Source organism: Phycodurus eques, chromosome 11 (genome assembly GCF_024500275.1).
Source record: "Phycodurus eques isolate BA_2022a chromosome 11, UOR_Pequ_1.1, whole genome shotgun sequence".
Taxonomy (NCBI): Eukaryota; Metazoa; Chordata; class Actinopteri; order Syngnathiformes; family Syngnathidae; genus Phycodurus; species Phycodurus eques.
Window position 1 is genome coordinate 18,861,768 of NC_084535.1, and position 20,890 is coordinate 18,882,657.

The 20,890-nt window shown below is 40.4% G+C and overlaps 1 protein-coding gene across 1 annotated transcript in view; it reads left to right on the top strand.

Annotated features, from left to right (window-relative positions):
• ptk7b (protein tyrosine kinase 7b) overlaps positions 1 to 20,890 on the top strand; it is an 89,556-nt gene that overhangs the window by 49,395 nt on the left and 19,271 nt on the right. Inside the window, exons 3-5 of the mRNA XM_061690640.1 lie at positions 12,156 to 12,452; positions 18,297 to 18,399; positions 18,522 to 18,706. Coding sequence (XP_061546624.1) covers positions 12,156 to 12,452; positions 18,297 to 18,399; positions 18,522 to 18,706 — 585 coding nt within the window. The remainder of the gene's footprint in view (positions 1 to 12,155; positions 12,453 to 18,296; positions 18,400 to 18,521; positions 18,707 to 20,890) is intronic.

The window sequence follows — 20,890 nt, forward strand, 5'->3', positions numbered from 1 at the left end:
CTCAACGATTCAGTCATAAATTGTTCTCTCTTTGCACGTTCTCAGCTCTTCAAACATTTAATGAAATCACTGAAATCAATTTACAGGGTCTTTAATAGACATCCCGATAATGTTGAGGTCAGGTCTATTTTCAACAATTCTACCTAGTTAGGAGACACTAACAGCCTACATTGGTTGGCCTATTAGAAAACACTCAGCGAAGTGTATAGGTGGAGCCAGACAAACACTTTGATGCTTATTATGAGCATCATGACTGACACTTTTTCCACCTCCTCTGCACATTTTTACATCTGTATTTTGTTTTATTATTATTATTATTATTATTATTATTATTATTTCTGTCATGGAGATCATGTGGGAACACTTCATCTTTTCCGAAAGTGAGGAGTGCAGACATGCTCAGACTTGTTAGGATGGATGGGTCCTCCTTTGATAATGGTGTAGGAGTGGTGACAGACATCTGTCGAAATAAAACTTTAGGAGCTTTTATGTGAAATAAATCCACTCACAAACAAGACTCTGAGGCTGTTAGTGTCAGGTTTTTGTTTGTACATCTGTCAAAACCTAGATCACTTCAGATTACAGTGGTTGAGCAAGAGCAAAGCAAAATGATGTAGGATCTGGTCCACCAGGAGATCTTGCATACTGGTTGCCATGCCAGTGTTGCCTGGTAATAAGCAAGGGAGTTAGGATCTTTGTCTGGTTTGGTGCAGAGACCGCCGCCTGCTGTCACTGGTAAAAAAGAGAACACCATGCAGAAAATGAAAGCGATCTCATTTAGCTTTGTTATAATAAGCTTGGCCTTTTTTTCCACAGAAGCGTATAACTTTACCCAGAGCAATTACCTAGTACAATAAGAGCCAGGATTGCAATATGGTAGGAGGTATGCATACTAGTGACAATGGTAAGAAATTAGCTTCTTTCAATTGAAGTTCCCTTTAGGAGGAGTGGAATGAACACAGCAATGTACTCTGCAGATTTATAATAGGACCAGTAGAGATCTTTTTACTGATGTTCTGCAATGACGCAACTGGGAATTGTTCTTTTTTACATTTTCTATTCACCATTTAATTGATCAAGGTTGAGCTACAATCATCTATTTTAAGCTCTTATAATGTCCTGTATGATGTCCTGATGTGATTTATATAACATTTGAAAATTTAATGACATCCAATACAAGAGCTGTATCATAGAGTCTGTCTTTTCAAGCAAAATGTTATTATTGTGGTTAGTGGTTTGCATTTGTGTGGAAGTGCACTGAATCCAGCTGTTGTTCCAATACTTTGATTGATTCTAATTTTTAGGGGTGTAACGATTCATTTAAAAAAAGAAAAAAAAATTGTATCATGATTCGTGGTTGCTGATTTGATTCAAGGACATTATTGGTTCATCTAGAATGATACAACTCTGAACGATTCAGTGGCTTGAATTCAATTCAGTCACTTTTTAGCCAAACATTCAGTGTGAAAACATAAATAACATACAACAAATACCTGGATACTGGACAGTGTAGGTGAAAATTCCTTTGGTTTCTCACGAATATATCAGGTAAAAGTAATTATGGATATAATAAACAAACAAAACAGCCATTGATGGCAAATGCATTCACACTTTATTTGAATAAAGTGCAACTAACATTTCTTCAGGTTGGCTTAACTATTGTTCAGGTTTACTGTTAAGGTTGACCTGCCACCTAATGCAAATGTTAGGAATAAACACAGTTAGTGTAATTTAACACAAAATACGTCATGCTCAAATGTTCTAATCATATTTAATACTACTAATCATATTTGTCACTACCCACTGATCTGTCAGAATGTGTGAGTATGATGTACAACTATCTATCTTGTTAGTGTTTTGCTGAAGTATGTCCGTGATGGAATTTTGCCTGTTAAATGTCTCTGCTGTCAAGATAAATAAGGATGCCTGACCTCTTTGTTTGGGCTACATTTTAGCTTCATGCTCTGGTGATTTCTTTGTGAGGGTCATGCTTGGAGGTACCAAGCCCATGTTGGAAACCACTACTGTATTGGGGTTAAAAAAACTAATACTTTTACAGAATAATTTAAACGCAACGATATACAAATATTTCATGCACAAATTGACTGTGGCCAATAATTGAAAGTAATTTTAGGGGGTTAGAAGGAAATATAATTTGGAGCAATAGTTGAGTAGCCATACATAGTGCAGTGAAAATGTATTGCCCTTCTCAAATTCTTATATTTATGCATAGTTTCCCCACTTGAAGATCATCAAACAAATGGAAATATCAGACAGATATAACCTAAGTGAACTCAAACTGGTGTTTTTAATGCTGATTTCATTTAAGGAAAAAAATAATAATTAAAAGTTACCTGGCCCTGTGTGGAAAAAGTAATCACCCCCCTTGTTAAAATCATGAATTGTAGCTAATCACAATTTTTGGTTAATTTTCACTGATCACACCCAAGCGTGATTACCTCCGGAACTGTTCAATCAAGAAAACACTTAAACCGTTAAACAGACTTATCACTTAAGTCCGACAAAAGACCTAAAAAAAGCTGCAACAAAATTACACAATCCAAAGAAGTTCCAGAACAGTAGAGAAATAAAGTAATTGACATCTGTCAGTCTGGAAAGGGTTACAAAAGCCATTTTTAAAGCTTTAGGATTCCACAGGGGGAGAGCCATTATCCTCACATGGAGAAAACATGGAACAGTGGTGAACCATTCCAGGAGTGGCCAGCCTACAAAGATTAACCCAAGAGAACAGCAATGACTCATCTAGGAGGCTACAGAGGAACTCAGGACAACTTCTAAAGAACTGCAGGCCTCCCTTGCCTCAGTTAAGGTCAGTCAGTGTTCATAACACAACAGTAAGGAAGAGACTGGGCAAAAATGGCATCCATGGCAGAGTTCCAAGGCGAAAACCACTGCTGACCAAAAACAACATAAAGGCTTGTTACTTTTGCAAAAAAAAAAAAAAAAACATCAGAATTATTCCCAAGACTCTTCTGAAAATATTATATGGACTGAGGGGATGAAAGTTGAGATTTTGGAAGGTGTGTGTCTCATTACTTCTGGCGTAAATGTAGCACAGCATTTCAGAAAAAGAACATCATACCAACAGTCAAACGTGGTGGTAGTGTGATGGTCTTGGGCTGCTTAGCTTCTTCAGGACCAGGACAACTTGCTGTGATTGATGGAACCATGTATTAACAGAAAATCCTTCAGGAGACTGTTTAGCTACCAGTTTTTGACCTTAAGCTGTAGCGCACTTGAGTTTTGCAGCAGGATAAATATCCAAAACACACCAGCAAGTCAACTTCTGAATGGTTTAAGTCCAGACTTTAATCTGATGGAAATGCATTGGAATTACCTTAAAAATCCCATTCATGCTTGAAAACCCTCAATTTTTTCAGAATTCAAACAATTGCGCTAAGGAAGAGTGGGCCAAAATATCTCCACAAAGATGTGAGAGTCATTACCAGTTATAGAAAAGACTTCAGTTTAAGTTGTTGCTTGACAAATGAAAATCACCCAAAAAAACAGCATTTTAATGCACTTGGTTTATAATTGTCTGATATTTACAGTTGATTGATGGTCTTAAAACATTAAAGTGGGGAAACTATGCAAATATATAGATGTAATATAGATATTATAGATAAAATAATTATATAGAATTTGAGAAGGGGGCCAATACCTTTTCACGACACTGTATTTATTTTTGTTTAGGGGTTTTCCACGTGAATATTTGACCATATAACTGTCACATGCGCTTGCACGCACACAGTGGTTTGCTGTCAGCCCATAAAATATCTGCCAGTAGGCTCTAGTTCCTCCCATGATTTTACCCTTCATTCCCAGTATCTTGCAGGCATCTGGGTCTGAAAACCCATCTGAGGATGAAGCTATCAATGATTTTCATCTGAGGTTTTCCTTTTAGCTTTTGAAAACTTGTTCTTGCCAATAGAGTGATGGATGATCTGTGGCTTCTCTCTGAAAATACAGTGCAGGCTGTCATCCAGGATAGATTCCTAAAATTTGATTATGGAATTGCTAGAATTCAGAACTTAGCTTCCAAAGGCTCACATTCTGTCACATCTACATAAAAATGGTTTTCCCATCTCTTTGTGTTTCACTCCATTTTACATCCCCTCTGAATAAAATTACCCTGCTTACTTTGCATCCCAGTGCAGCAGCATAAATCTGCACCTTCCCAAATATCTGAATATTACAATATTGATAACAATCTCCTCACGTCACTGAATTAGTAGAGCAGTTTAAATATTGTAAGCATACAAATGCAAACAGCGGTGTTTTTTTTAAGTACAACTGCTCCAGTTAGAATTAATTGGCCACAGGCAGTCGAAGTCTTCCTTCCTGGACCATCTTGTTCACTGTCCTGTCTGCTGCTCCTGGCAGTCCAGCAGCAAGAGTAGATGCTTTTAACGAGAGAATAGTTCCCAGAGCTGTATGCATTAGCGTTCCCGTGCATTCTGAAAATGGATAGGATATTTTCCGTTCAGTGCACTCAGTAAAAGCCCCTGTCCGACCTCCGTTCTGCATAAAACAAACAAGATGTTTGTCTCTGCATGGAAATCAAGCTATTCAAGCTCTTTGGTAGTTGTTGGATATAAAAATATTGTGGTCTTATTCTGTGCTTCTTTGATGTTTAGTATTCGCTAACAGGTTGTGCATTTGTTTGTGCATTTCAGGAAAGATCTGATCTCATACTGTTATATCTGGTGCGATTGATTCTGCTGCTTGTTAAATATTGGTTTGAAAATGCAAACATGACAGTTGGTTGAGGGCGTTCATTGCTATCAGTGGCAGAAAATGTTTCTGATTGATTATGTTTTTGGTTCTTGACGGGATCTATAACCCTGCTGTCACTGGTATAAACAATAGTCTAATGGGTTAGGCTTTCAGAACCGGGTGCCAGTGATTGTGATGTCCTTGAGATAAGCAATCTGAGCGCAGTGATGTCGGTTATTCCAATCAATGCTTCGGCAAGGCTCATTTCTGTGACCACAAAACTCTGTTCCGCCATCTTGTCATTGGGAAACACTTGCCTGCTGTTGCCTTGCTTTGACTTGGCCCACTGAGAAAACCCACATACAGTTGATATTTGATATGGGTTCTGCTCCTACATCAACATCGTTGGTTTTTATTACTCTACAGTAACTTAAGAAAAATGTCATAATCCACTTTGTTCCAATTGTCTCCACAATGGAGAGAGCAGTGAGCCTGTCATATTTCTCTCTTGTCACTCAATCGATACATCCATCCATTCTCTGTACTACTTATCCTGTTCAGGGTCATGGCTAGGACTGGAGCCTATCCTAGCTGACTTTGGGCCAAAGGCAAACTACTCCCTGGAATTCAGGCAGCCGAGCGCTGGGCATTGAGTGGGAATCAAACCCCTGCCTGCTTCCTGTATCTGTTATGTGAACCACTACACTACAAACAACGACTGTATTCATTTCCTCAGCCCTTTGCACAGTCAGTCTAAATCGGTATCCCAAAAAAAAAAAAAAAAAAACTTAATAAGCACTTTACAAAGAAATTAAACATGACCATGGATGTGAAGTCATCCTCTTATGTTTTTTTTCTTCTTCTTTTTCTTTCATGTAAATTTGATCGCCTTTGCGGTACTGTGTATTTTTTCAGATATATGAACTTAGCAACGTATGTCATTGTTTGCTAACAGGCAACTCTGAAGTCAGTATTAGCTCATGTAGAGCCTTTTACAGTGAATTCATGAATCAAGCCAACTTTGGGGTGACTTCCACCTGATATTTCAGCCAACCAAGGCGGGTTTAATGGGGTCAACAGTGTATTGAATCGAAGAGGAGAATCCCTGTGCGCAGACATTTTATCCTTTCAGCACATTTCGCCATCAGTCTTTAACCTACTTTATTACTTCCACTTTGTTGTCAGTTACCTTCATCAGAATTGATGTTAATATTGCATACGACCTGCTGCTCTCACCGGTACATTAGTGTATTATTGTAAGCAACACTCGGAAAGTGCATATTGATCCCTGTAATAGTCAGGAATACCCACTCAGCTTTTGTAGTTGCAAAGCCAATTTTCCCATCCATTAATTTTCAGGGTCACAATAGCAGCAGATTAAGGAAACAAAGGAGAGGGGTCATTGCATGGGTGGCCTGGAAGGGCCATCTGGAAGGCATCCTACAATTGTAACTCAACCACCTGTTGACTCATTTTGATTCAAAGGAACTATGACTCAGTTTACCACAAACGACTGGATTCCATTTTAGAATCGTAAAATAAGGCATTGTATTAACTCGTTAAGTGTGCTCTTGTATGCTGTTTGCTGCCTTTTTTTCTTTAGCTGTTGCATTTCCTCAGTTCCCAAATGAGCTGTGATCAGCAGTATCGCACCCTTTAATTACCCTTGTTGAAGGCTTGCTTGCTTCAACTGCAGTACTTTACAACAGTTTTTCTTCAATGAATGAGGGATTTTCTCTTCAGCATTTTATACGACTCATTTAGTAACGTATATATGAAATACACCATATTACCAAAGTACTCGCTCACCTGCCTTTACTCACACATGAATTTAAGTAACATCTCAGTCGTAATCCATAGGGTTCAATATGATGTCGGTCTACCATTTCCAGCTATAGTAGCTTCAACTCTTCTGGGAAGGCTGTCCGCAAGGTTTAGGAGTGTGTTTATGGGGATTTTTTACCATTCTTCCAGAATCGCATTTGTGAGGTCACACACTGATGTTGGACGAGAAGGCCTGGCTCGCTGTACACTTGAAATCAACCCAAAGGTGTTCTATTGGGTTGAGGTCAGGACTCTGTGCAGGGCAGTCAAGTTCATCCACACCAGACTCTGTCATCCATGTCTTTATGGACCTTGCTTTGCTTTATGGACCTTGCACAGCCATGTTAGAAATTGAAGAACTGTTCCCACAAAGTTGGAAGGATGGAATTCTCCAAAATATTGGCTCCTTAGTTCCAGTGAAAGGAACTCTGAAGGATTCAGCATACCAAGAGCTTTTGAACATTTCATTGCTCCCAACTTTGTGGAAACATTTTCGGTATGGCCCCTTCCTGTTTCAAAATGACTGTGCACCAATGCAGAAAGCAAAGTCCATAAACGCATGAATGAGATAGTTTGGTGTGGATGAACTCGACTGTCCTTACACCAACCTGATAGAACACCTTTGTGATGAATTATAGGACAGACTGAGAGCCAGGGCTTTTTTTTCCAACATCCCTGTGTGGCTTCACAAATGCACTTCTGGAAGAATGTCCCAAAATTCCCTACACATACTCCTGAACCTTGTAGGAAAACCTTCCCAGAAGAGTCAAAGCTGTTATAGTGGTAAAAGGTGGATTGATGTTATACTAAACCCTATGGATTAAGAAGGGAATGTCACTTCAAAATCATATGTGAACTGGTGAGTGAATACGTTTGGCAATCTGGTGTAAGTGCCATATTGGCTGATTTAAATGGCAAGTCTCAAATGATCGTTATTATTATTTTTTTTATCATCTTATTTTCTGCTTGAGATTATAGGCATTTTTTCCCCAGTCAACTGCATGATAAACTAAATTTGAATGGACCTTCTCATAGAACAGTGAGAATGACGTCTGTGATTTTGACTTTTGCCTGCAACTTTTCTAGTGGTACCTACAGTAGTTTTCTCAACACTCATAAACTTGACTAACATAAGCTTAGTTTTTTCCCACTTTATCGCTCACAATTTCCCTTTCAACTCCCCTCACTTTGAACTCCCTCAGAAGTTAGGATGTTGTTTGTCCTCCTTATCTCTTTGAATGTCCCTCTGTGCACTCAGTCTAAGCATCCCCCCCCCCCCCACCCGGCCCCCCGTGTGCTCACTGAGAAAGCATGAACCACATTTTAGGTTTCAATATGGTCAAAGCGGCAAAGAGAGAACCATTTAATTCACCGACACTGCAGTTTTGATTTGTATATGAATATATTATGTGCATATCTTTGGAATGTGTTCGTTCTAAAGTGTCTCTATGAGAGGCAGGGCTGCAATGTGTTTGAAGGATACAGGTCATGGCGCCTGCCCTTTTTCCTGGTTTGAGCTGCAGCACTGTGAACTTGGCAGACATCCTCAGATGTGATAGACTGTTACTCTGCATCTCATCACTCTCCTCCTCGTCAGTCATCCTGTGGCTGGCGTAAACACCTCATCTCTGTGTGCTGTCTGTATTGGCGGCGACCTTTCCCGCGAGTCATTCCCTTTTTGCACTCAGAAAGTACTCTCACATATATTCACAGACACATTGCGTCAACAGGTATGAAGTAAACCACCAACCGCATTCCACAGCTCCTCCGCTGCATTGCAAAGCGGCACACAGAATATCATATGTACAAACACTGTGCCAAGTTGGCTGAGCCTGGAGGAACTTGGCTGTCTCACAACCTGGCAGTGTGCTTCGCATGGAGGCGATATTGTTGTTATTTGAAATGAATGTTAAGATGCTTGCGCTTCCTAGTTTTAAACTGATTAAATTCCCAGCCTCTTAAGAGAGTTGTCTGCGGCACAATGCCCAAACACTGTGTTGTAACTAGGGAGGGGTATTTGACTGATTTTTTCCTTTACTGACCATGGGGAAAATGAACAAATAACATTTTCATGGGTTGACAAATGTACTGCACAATTTAATCAACTTGTGTTTTGCCATGGTTTGCTTGGATGTAGCTCAACTCCCAAAAGTTGAAGTCATGGTTTTCTTTAGACCCAAAACTAGTGGTAATTGACAACTTGGTCAAAGCCTAGGCATACACTCCGTTTTAGCTCAATTGCGTCAAGATGTGATGAGACAACAAACAACTACACACAATTGACTGGATTATTTTTCACAAATTAAGTGATTAATCAGGTATTATGCCTATCCCAGATTGTAGCATTGTCTCCCAGTCCCATTGTAGGCTGGTCCACATGTTGATCATTGGAGTTTTTCATTGCTTTTATTATTTTATTATATACATACTGATTCTTGTGTCACCAGAGTTTTTCTTAATTTGGATATATGTTACTGTGTGGCGGAACGGAGGACGACTGTTTAGCAGATCTGCCGCACAGTTCTGAGGACCCAGGTTCAAATCCGGCCTCGCCTGTGTGGAGTTTTTTTTTTCATTTTCTCCCCGTGCCTGCGTGGGTTTTCTCCAGTACTCTAGGTTTCCTCCCACATTCCAAAACATGCATTGTAGGTTAATTGAAGATTCTAAATTGCCTGTAGGCGTAAATGTGAGTGCGACTAGTTGTCTGTTTTCATGTGGCCTGCGATTGGCTGGCAACCAGTTCAGGTTGTACACCACCTCGCTCCCAAAGATAGCTGGGACAGGCTCCAACACGCCCGCGACCCTAGTGTGAGGATAAGCGGTACAGGAAAATTAATGGATGAATGTTACTGTGTATGTAAAGGAACAAGTAGCCATAACAGCCACTTCACATATTGCACAACCTGAGGGTAGAAATGTTGCTTATAATGTCAATTATCTGGCAGTGGGTGTCCTTGTGGTATCTGCAAATCTGCTTGCCACAATTAGTTTGCCACTGAGGAAAGAAAAGCCCACAAGACTTTGACCTCCACAAAGATTAACCCACTTTTCTGCCAGACCTGAATGCTAAAAAAGTACCACAGCTATTGTTGTTGTTTTTTCAACTAAATGTTGTAATGGAAATGTGAATCTTAAGGGATTTTTTGCATCACATCTTATGTGCCAGGGCAAGTGTACAAACCGGAACACAAGTATTTTTTCCCCTAATGCCATTCCAATAAGAAAAGGGAAAATAAAAAAGCAATACAAGTACAGTTGCTTATCATTAGCACAAAAAAGGTAGCCTTTCCTTGTATATGTGATGAATGATCTTTGTGGAAGGATTTTTTTTCTGGATGGATGGATTTGTTTCTGAAAATCTAATAAACACACAGGGGTTACAGAATTTGCTGTTGCTTCACTCATTTAATTCTATCACTTCACTGAGAAGCAAAAGTTGCTGCCAACTAGGCCTGTCCTGATTAAAGGGGGGGGGGGGGGAAATTACGATATATTTTCTCAAAAAGTATCACGATAAACCATATAGTTTTTTTATGCCTCTGAAATCATGAAAAAATAAGGACGCCCTTTTTTGCTTTTAAATAAGTATTGTTATAATTATTATTATTGTTATTATTATTAATTTCATTTGTTGTCTCTCTATTATATATTTTTCTCTCCCCTGTGATATAGATCCCCTGGGTCTGAAATAAAGAATAAAAAGCTGCAAGACTATGTGGTTGGTCTGCCAAACACCAGCCCTTCACCTGTCAATCAAATATACGTTAAGGTTCGCTGTCGTCAACTACTGGCTGAATAATCTGTGCCACTGAGGTTATTTTTAATAAACAGTTAACTTTCCAGTGTTTGTGTTAATTGTGGACACACACAACAAGTTGTAGAGAGATGCTGACGTTTGAAAGCTCGAGCACATTAGCTCGTGGGCTAGCGAACCCAATGAAAAGTTAACTTTCCCTTAAGTGTCTCTGTTGTATGAATCTATGCGCTGCACATGGAGCCATCCAACTCTGTCTGCTCACTGTGTGATCCACGCGCTGGCTCACCACAACAATGACAATTTATCGAGTCCGGAAAAACTATAGTGTCCATTTTTTTGTATCAAACGATAAGTCGATATAGGCGGCACGGTGGCCGACTGGTTAGAGCGTCAGCCTCACAGTTCTGAGAAGCGGGGTTCAATCCCCGGCCCCGCCTGTGTGGAGTTTGCATGTTCTCCCCATGCCTGCGTGGGTTTTCTCCGGGCACTACGGTTTCCTCCCACATCCCACAAACATGCATTAATTGGAGACTCTAAATTGCCCGTAGGTGTGAATGTGAGTGCGGATGGTTGTTTGTTTGTATGTGCCCTGCGATTGGCTGGCAACCAGTTCAGGGTGTACCCCGCCTCCTGCCCGATGACAGCTGGGATAGGCCCCAGCATGCCCGCGACCCTAGTGAGGAGAAGTGGCTCAGAAAATGGATGGATGGATGGATAAGTCGATATAGTAATTATCGTGACAGCCCTACTTCCAACTCTTACGCAGATTTTGGTTTGAGCATGTGTTTTCATCTGATACGCAAGAGAACACTGGTTGCAAGGGGTGGTGAAGGTCAAACAGTGAGGTATTGCCTCAGCTTCAACAAGCTCTTTGATTTAACATTATTGAAGGATTTCTCCTGTGACTCTACTCCAGTCGCCAGTTTTTCAGTGTGGTGACACAGTCCACCCCCATAACACATAATGCCCACACACTCTTGGTGGTACGCTTCATCAACTCTTAGCAGTGGACTGTTCCTTATGATAACAAACTTGACATCAGGTATGCGTACTCGCTGATGAGCACTGCCTTGACAGAATATAGAGGTCCATTGTGGTAGCTGTTGGAACACGAAGAGCGATTACTGCTAAAGTTCAAGCACAGTAAAAGCAACTGGTCTTGACAATGATATGTAGCTAAATAAAGTGACCAGCATATTAAAGACATCTCTGCATATGATGCAAAGCAATTTTACGCCGCTGCAATCTATGACTGCAATAATAAACAAACTGCTAATCTTGAAACTCAGTTGAGCATTATCTGTAGAAGCGGATACAGATACATTGCATCTCATTAGATTGTGCAGCTGTAGTCAATGTAACAAGTATATTTAGTGAACTGAAATATACACTGTCCACAATACATTCAATTCATATACGCTATTCCAAGTTAAACTAATGTCACCGCTACCAAGGAAAATAGTTAAGCACACTAAAATATCGTGGTTGTATCGTGTTCTTGGAGCTTTGGTTCAGGCTTCATTCCATTGGTTCCCTTCACTGAGATGTGGTTAAATAGAGCAGAAAACATGTATTCACAGTGCTGGTAGATGCGCCATGAAAGATTCAAGTGTGCGTGAGGGTGTGTGTGCAACACTTTGTGTCTTATTTGAGAGCTATCTTCGTAAAGTGAGGGCACATGACTTGTACTGTGTGTGTGTGGCTGTGTATTCGATTGGAAAACTCACAGCCTCATAAACTAGAACACTTTTTCCCCGTCTAGTCCAGATAATTTTCAAACATTCTCCCACAAAGCCAATTGGTCCCATCATTTATTGTCCGTCTTTCTTCCTCTCAGTTTTGTCCATCCAGGCTGCTGCCATCCAGTTCACTAGGGAGCCCAAGTCTCAGGATGCTCTGCATGGCCGTAGCGCCATGCTCCGCTGCGAGGTCAGCGAGCCGACTGACATCACCTACCGTTGGCTCCACAATGGCCAGCCGTTGGAAAACAGCGACAGGCGCTACCAGGAGGGCAGCAATCTCAAGTTTAACGCTGTGGACCGCCAACTGGACGCAGGAAACTTCAAGTGTGTGGCACAAAACACGGCAATGGGAGAGGTGCTCCACTCCACCAATGCCTCCTTCAATATCAAATGTAAGTGTTTCATTTCAGGGCAAGTTCTCACCCTTCACTCTAAAAGCACCTTGATTTCCTGTGTGAAAATTGCCATTTGACAGAGTTTCATAGTGGCGACAATGATGTGCGTCCAGTTTCTGGATCAGAAAAGCAAAACAAAAGTTGCAGTGTAGGATGGCAGCTAAAAAGCTGAAGGAATGTTTCCACTTTGACATTTTCTTTGAGGCTTCCTCCCCTTTGCCCAATGGAAACTGGATATGAGTATCACCAAGCAAGCATGCGTTTCTTGTTGCTTTTTCTGTTACATCATACTCTTTTCCCTTGTGCCTTTTGTTTGGATGTTGCGGAGTTGCTTTACCTTATGGATATGTAATCTGAATCACTCTGGATCAATGACAGTACCTTTTCTCAGTTAATTGTCATGAAGGCATCTTCAGAAGCAGGCACAGAAGTTTCTTCATTTTACTTAATATTGCTGCAAAGCCAAACGTCATTGGTTTATAAAAAAACAATAGAAACAGAAATCCTATTTGGGGCTCCATAACGATCTAGTCATGTATTGTGGAGCAGCCCTTGGTATTAGGTTGTTACTATGTACTAAAGTGCCTTCATTTGGAATACTGTATATTCTCTTTCCTCGCTATACTAAAACAGGAATTTCTATGAGTGTTTGCCTGTGTGGGGGAGGAGGTCCTGTCATACTCTGAGAAAGAGATAAGCGCTAATCTCAATTCTATAATTCGGCTCTGCGAGCAGATATTTGTGGCCTGTGATGTTAAGTGCATTGTGTTATTGCCAAAAGAAACTCATCAGTTTTCTAAAGCTTCTCTAATGTGAAAGAAATGGCTTTGTTGAAAATAAAGATATCCACTGTGTTAATAATAAAGCTGAGTAAGCAAACAATTCTGACATGAAAGACCAGTTCTCATGATACAAAGTCAGCAACTATATTTGGTGTCATTAACATAGCCTTGAATTGGATGGAAGGCAGAAGATTTACCTCCTTTTTCCATTTGTGTATAGGCAAGTGTAATCCCTTTTGAACAGTGAAGTGCATCACTCACATAGTTTAAATTGTGTAAAGAGTAAACCAGTTAAAAAGACCACCCAGATTAAAGAAACACTTTCATTCTTTTAGTCATTTAGTCTTTTTAGTTGTGATGGGGCACATTAGCAATGGATGCAAAGATTGTGTGGCCTTTAGCATGACAATTCTAAATTAATTGCTTGGCATTAGATTAAAGACAATACATGTCATATATAGAACATTCCTCCATTGTAAATCATGGGAGGTTTTGACCCGACAGTTCTGTTTTTCGCCGCAGTGCAAAGTGGTGTGTGAAGATTAATTAAGAGTACATCACTGTTACAGTACAGTGAAACCTTAATGGTTGAACATAATCTCTACTCGGAAGATGGTCAACCTCCAGTGAAGACCCAGTAGAGCAAAACTAAATACTGCATGTCTTAGAACTGTGACACACCATAGAGAAGTGTTGTTAACAACCCTGCTAGATTTAAATGGTTAAAAATATTGCCAAGTATATAAAATGAGCCCTGTGGATGAGTGGTGACTCATCTCGTTTTAGCCATGCTCAAAACAAATCATGAAAAAATCCTGTACTCTTCGACTAATAAGTCGACTTCATGAAAGATGACTGTTACATTATGACTGCATGTTCCTGATAACTTGCTGAATATTTTTTGGGGTGTTACAATTTAGATGACTCCCTGTACATATAGCTAGATAAGTAATTAATCCTCCAGGTTAAATTTCTAAACTGCGACTTTTTTTGTATATCAACTCATTTGTCTCTGTCGAGATGTGCAGGTTGGCTTCTCTCTGTGGATTGCTTTACATACTGTAAATCAGACCATGTTATGACAAATGGTCTCATATTTCCCCAATATACAGTACATTTAACGGATGATGAAGCTACACACAGCAGAAGACCCCCTCTGGTGCTAATTCTGCCTTAACGTTCACTCATGTGTATGCTACTTTGCGTGCATAGTAGTAAATGAGCTATAGGGTGAGGGGCAGGGTGGTCTACATTTACTGTACCACAGTAGGTTTTTATCCCCCTGCTCCATCCACCCCAGCCTCTGGCACGAAGGAGAGAGTTAATTTATCTTGGTCTCAATGGTGGGTAAGCAAATCATGTCAGTTGAGAGTTACTCAGAGTAATTATCCCCCTCTGTGTTCTCTAATAGGGCTTCAGCCCCCCCCTTCGTCATTTTGTTCTGGCTGGCCATTGGGTCTCCATGGCGAGAAGCGTGTCCATCAGAGGCGTCGGGGCCATACCTCGCCATTGTCAGGATGTTTGCTGGTCCTGCAGCTTTGCCTGACTCGTGGAACAACATGCGGACAGACTGTTTTGGAAATCTTTTGCACGCATCGGGAATTGACATTAGAAATGCAGACAATCACTTTGCACTCCCTATTTAATCTGTAAACTCTCACTGAGCTGCACGAACAAAAGCCAACACGCCATCTTGCACTCACTCTGAGTCTCCCTAACCTACATTTGATTAGGAACTGTACTTTTAAGTAAGGATGGGTACCTTTCACATTAGAACCAGTATGATACCAATTCCCGACACCTTGGAATCGATACCAATACTCAACGGTACCAATTTTATGGTACTTTTGTGTGTGGGTGGGTGGGTGTGTGGGTGTGGGTGTGTGTGTGCGTGCGTGTGGTAATAAATTATTTGTTCAGTAATCAAATCTCAAAATTTTCTATTTAACATTTACTTTTCAATATATAAAATTTGACAAATATAACAACAACATCCCAAGTTTAAAACAAATGGGCTGGAGATTAAGAACTTCACGATTCGATTCACTTTTGATTCTTTCAGTTGCAGTTCAATTTGATATTGATTCTTCAGGTTGCAATTCAATTTGTTGATTTAAATGCTATTCATTAAGAAGTAGAAATACACAAATTTTGACAAGTTTGAATTATTTATTGTCACGTCACATTTTTAAGCAATAAATCATCTGAAAATAAAAAAATGGCACATAACTTACTTGTGCACATGGAGTACAAAAGTTAAAATCATTACAGTTGTGTATAAACAATGAAAAGGTAAAGTACCTGTAAATCTAATGTTTGTTTCCTCTTGGAATTTGGAATTTAAAAAAATAACACACACAGCACAATAAATTATCTGTGCATATGGAGTACAAAGGTAAACACATAATGCCAGCTTTGTATTGAAAAAGTGCATGTATATTTAAACAATATTTTACTCATTTGGGTAGGATCACTGTTATTATTTTCAGGGTTTTTAACTTATACCTAATTAAGTAGCGTGTTTGCGGCATTGTGACAATTGATGGTACTTGTGGCCAGTCCCAATTCTACCCCTTCTCCCCTTCGCCTGAGCCCTTCATTTGGTAGTACCGCCCGAATTCAGTCGGTACCAATAAATTTACCGATTTTGGTACACATTCGTACTACTATGAAGACATCCTTTCTGCTCACTTGCATGAATCCATGAGCTCTCATTCTGTCATCTGTCATCTCTCCTCTTTTGTTTTGCATTTGGCCGTGAGCTGACAAAAGGCAGATGCTCACAGTCTCACCCCGATACGCCACCATGTGACAGTAACATCGTCTCCCTGAGTCAATTTAATTTGAAGCGTTGTCCTTTGTCAAGAACAGCTGGTCAAATCTGACACCACACTTTTCCCTGGCCATCTTAATTTTTTATTTATCTATTAATTACACAGCATGAGTCCAACTTGCATTTACATACACATATGGTACTGCCAGTCAAACAAAAAGCCCAGAATACCTTGCCTGGATAACACAATTTGTCATGCCTTTTTCAGAAAATGGTAACAAACAAGCTCACAGACACACTTGGCCTTAACAATAATATTGTCTCAATTTATCTATCATCCATGTGTTGATCTGGCTTCCTGTCCCTGCTCCAACGTAATAATAATTATACACCCTTAATTATGGTGTTAAAGACCAGGCGCACGCTCAGTTAGTTAGACACTTAGTCATGCATTCTGAGCCAGATTGTGAGCAAGTATGTGTGCCTCTTAATAGGTTATGAAAGAGCACCTTCTGTTTGTCAAGCAGACAGCTGGAGAAACCTGAGCTAAGGACTTAAGTGTTAGAATGTACAAATGTCAAGAAATCCAGGTCAAGCGAGAACCAAACTCGGGGAATGGCGGAACCAATAAGGCGCAATGTGTCAATGGTTTATTGTGATTGTGAATGTGAATGACTCCGTACGCAGAGGTCAATGGTGTACCATGGTTCCTACATGCACACACTTGCTGCCGATTCATCTTTATATGATGATGACAGTCTTGGGACGTGCCTCTGAATCAATTTATTAATCACTCAAGGGTTGGGCTTAGTTAACTATACCAACCAGACATTTTTGGACAATTCTATGCTTCCTTAACCTTTTGGGTCGTTTAGAAGCCAAATTTATGTTTGACAAAAGAGATGGAAACTCCGCATGAATCACTGTATTTTATTCAAACTGCAAAATGAACACTGACTCATAAGTGTTAGAAGCCCAGATGCACCACCTGTATCTGACACCCACCTGTTGCTCTGGATAGGTTTAAATAAATGCCTTTATTTGCAAACAAGATTTGACTCAGTCCGACATGCTGATGATAGTCATTGCATTGAACTCTCGAGGGCACTTGTATAGTTTCCCTTGGGTACTGCAGCGTGGGCTGTATCTATCTCATCACTGTACGCAACTACACGTCCTTGACAGATGCACAGACACACAAACACGTGTAAACTTCAGTGAGCTGTTCAGTTTTTCTGTCATCTCTCTTTAGGTAACTAAGGAGTACTGGCTCTGACAAGGCAGGTTTAGGCTATTAAGTGAAGGCATATTCATATTGACAGGTCTCCCTGTTTACCCCTCCAGTGCCTTTTGCAGGCAATCTGCTTCCTCTTGGCTCTCAACTGCTGTTTCAGGTGATACTAAGAATATTTAATAGATGATATAAACCAGGGGTGTCAAACTCATTTTTGTCACGGGCCATATTGTAGTTACGGTTTCCCTCAGAGGGCTATTATGACTGTGAAACCATAAAAATCTTTAATCGCCTCATCATATTTACACACGAAATTTATGACCTAGTTTTGGAATCAGAAATGCAGAATGCAAGCTTTAAGGTAAAACCCCAGATTTTTCCACGATTCATTCAAGTTTCTTGAACTCTGCTGCGACTTTCGATGCTCCCAAAAGGTAGTCATTCTTGCGTTATTATCTTTTGCTGTCTGAAAGAGGTGTCCAGTAAGAGTCAGTTTGTTCCTCAAAACACTGTTCAAGGAACATCTCATAACATTGGATTTTATGGTAACACTGTAACTCAGGAGGAGGTATTGAATAGCAAAAGTCATCAATCAATGAATTAGTCCTGTTTCTACTCCTGTGTTGGACTGAGCAGAACTGCTGATGATTGATCAACAATCAATACCACCCATCTGACCGAATTCATAACGATTAATCGACTATCATGCCACATCAAGTTATGGGTACATAATTCCAGTTACAATCCACTGTAGCTTTACAAATGATACTTTTTTGCCTTCTTGTTGTATGGACAAGTTTGAAGGAATTATGAACATTGTACATCAATGTTTGCAACATTTCATGGGATGTAGTTGAGAACTCTTTAATTTCTTTCTGTTGCTGTTACTGGGATGCATCATAAGCGTCATCCGTGCAGGCCCACTCTGTCATACACATCCCATGACAATGAATAACAGAACACCATTTAACTCAATTTATCATCCTCCTTAACACTTCTTGTCTGTCCATCCTCCCACTTGAAGCCTGAGTTGTTTTTTTCTGCTTGTGCAGGGTTAGAAAGCGGTGGCGTGACATTAAAGGAGCCCACCTCAGAAGGGGAAATTGAGAGTTCAGCCCCTGTCACGCTTCGCTGTCACATTGACGGACACCCGCGGTGAGTCTCCCTTATCACCCCAAGACCACTGATTTATTGTGGGATGGTACAAGAAAAAAAAAAAAAAAATTGTTTATTGTCCACTCCCTTCTCCTCATCCCTGTTTCACACCCTTCCCTCAGGCCGACTTGCCAATGGTTCAAAGACGGGGTGAAGCTGACTGAGAAAAGCCATCAGATCAACAACAAGGAGCGTACGCTTACAATCAAGAGCGCCACTCCAGATGACAACGGTCTGTTCTACTGCTGTGCCAAGAACGCAGCCGGCCATGTCTGCAGCAACAGTAACTTCTCTCTCAACATAATTGGTAAGCTCTATGTCAAATATGTACAAGTAGGTTGGCACAGTTTGCCAACTTAATGCGCTTTGACAGATTTTGCTTTCATGTAATGAAACAAAGCTAAGAGGTGCGCTGTTAATGTTGAGAAAATTGAGGGGGAAAAAAGAAAAGGAAATTGAGTTTTTGATCAGAAGCAGTGACTGGCTTAAGGCCTCTTTATACTCCCGCGGTCGCGCGGCAGACAACGCCCGCATTGCATCACGTGACCGACAAATTGCCCCGCGCAGCACGTCTGCGTCGTCGAACGCCGCGGAGATCATCTCTCGTGATTAGTCCGTTTTAGTCACATGCTGTGATGACGTACCAACGTGCCCATTGGTTCTATATACCATCGACGTCGCCGCCTTCTCGATCGATTTTGCAGTATAATTAAACGCATCATCTGGTCATCTAGGTCCATTTGTTCTGTTGCCATTGTTGTTGCTTTGTTCCTTGTTACTGAAAGTAAAGTAAAAACGGCTACCGGAAATGGCAAAAAAGAAATGCAGAGGAAACTCCACCCTGTGGTGTCCCATACAATACCAGCTATAGCGACACCCCCGACTTGGAGGAGAACTGCAGCACACTTTCAGAACACCGTGCGTGGGTTGCGCTCGAGTATAAAGACAAACTACGCGTGGGACAGCCGCAGTGATGTCAGCGCGGTCGCCGTCCGCGCGAGTATAAAGAAGCCTTTACACATGCAGACATAACATCATAATTGCCAATGGAGTTGAATGAAGTAAGCATGCTTATATAGCTGCATTACTCTACTGTTTAAAAAAACAGCTGACGTGTAGTGTCATGAAATTTGTATTTCTGCTTTCTCATCATGATTTTTCTACATTTTTGTGTGCTTATGTAACACGCTATACTGTATTATCTTCAGTACACCACAGAGAGAAATACAGTACTGTACATTCAGCATCTGTCTGAGAAACCTGATGCCCGCCTCACATTAATTAGCCACCTAAAACACACACACACACACAAATATAAAACACACACTGTAATGTTAGCACCTGGGTGGAGGGAGGATGGCTAATTATTGAGTTTCCGGTTACTCCCCTTGGTACTGCCATAGGGCTTACCTTTGAGGCAGCTTTGACAGATTTAAGCAGGTTTTTCAATGCAGTCATAGCCTTGCATGAGTGGGCCAAGTATATACAATGACAGCTGTAATATGGCCTTTAATCGGATGGACATCTAACCATAACAAACCAGAAATGAAACACAATCTCTTGAATGCTTCAAATATCTTTTTTGTGTGGCAACCAGGGAATTCTGCTTATGACACTAATACGAATTAAATGAACATTGTAAATGAGTTACTAGCCCAGGCAGCTCAGACAGCATTTGCAAATAATGTGTAAATTTGATATTAAATATATTTAGTCATGTGGTGTGGTCTTCTACTTCTCCAGACCTTAGCCCCCTTGACTTCTTTTTGGGGTATGCTAAAGCAGGGATAATCAAACTTTTTGGGTCCCAGGTCTCCTTATAGGGCAGAAATCTTTCCAATGACTCTCTAAAAATGCCAATACCAATTAACCATAACGATCATGTGCACCCCTAAATGACATGATAATGATTTATTTTTTGAAAGTTTCAACCTATATATTGATGGTCTGTTTAATAGAAAGGAACTCAATCACATTCAGTTGAATTGATTTCAATATTTATCCATCAAGGCTAGCTGATGTGCACTGCTTCCACTAACAGCATGGCTGCAAAGATTACATTTTGATTAGATTACAAAAGGATAGTCAGTGTTGCTAACTTAGTGATTTGCAAATATTTTGCTGAGGGAGCCTTTCCTCACCTATAGAACTCTCTATGAAAAAATTGTTTGAGACCACAAGAAATGTTGCACGCTTTAAACGACGTCAGATTTACGTCATACATCACAATCGTATCAGACCTTCTAGTTGGCCCAAAGAGAAGGTAGGGAGGAGTAACTGGTTTAGTATATATTTTTTCATTGGAGCACTGGTCCCCATATGTAGTAGTTGTGGGGGGGGAAAAAAAAAATCACACTGATACGACATAATTTTTTAGCACATAGGTTTGCAAAGTATATTTTTCAAGTTACGGGTCGCAGCCCCCATGGGCCCCTGGACCCAAGTTTGAGAACAACAGTGCTAAAGGAGAAGGTGCACTCAATAGAAATCA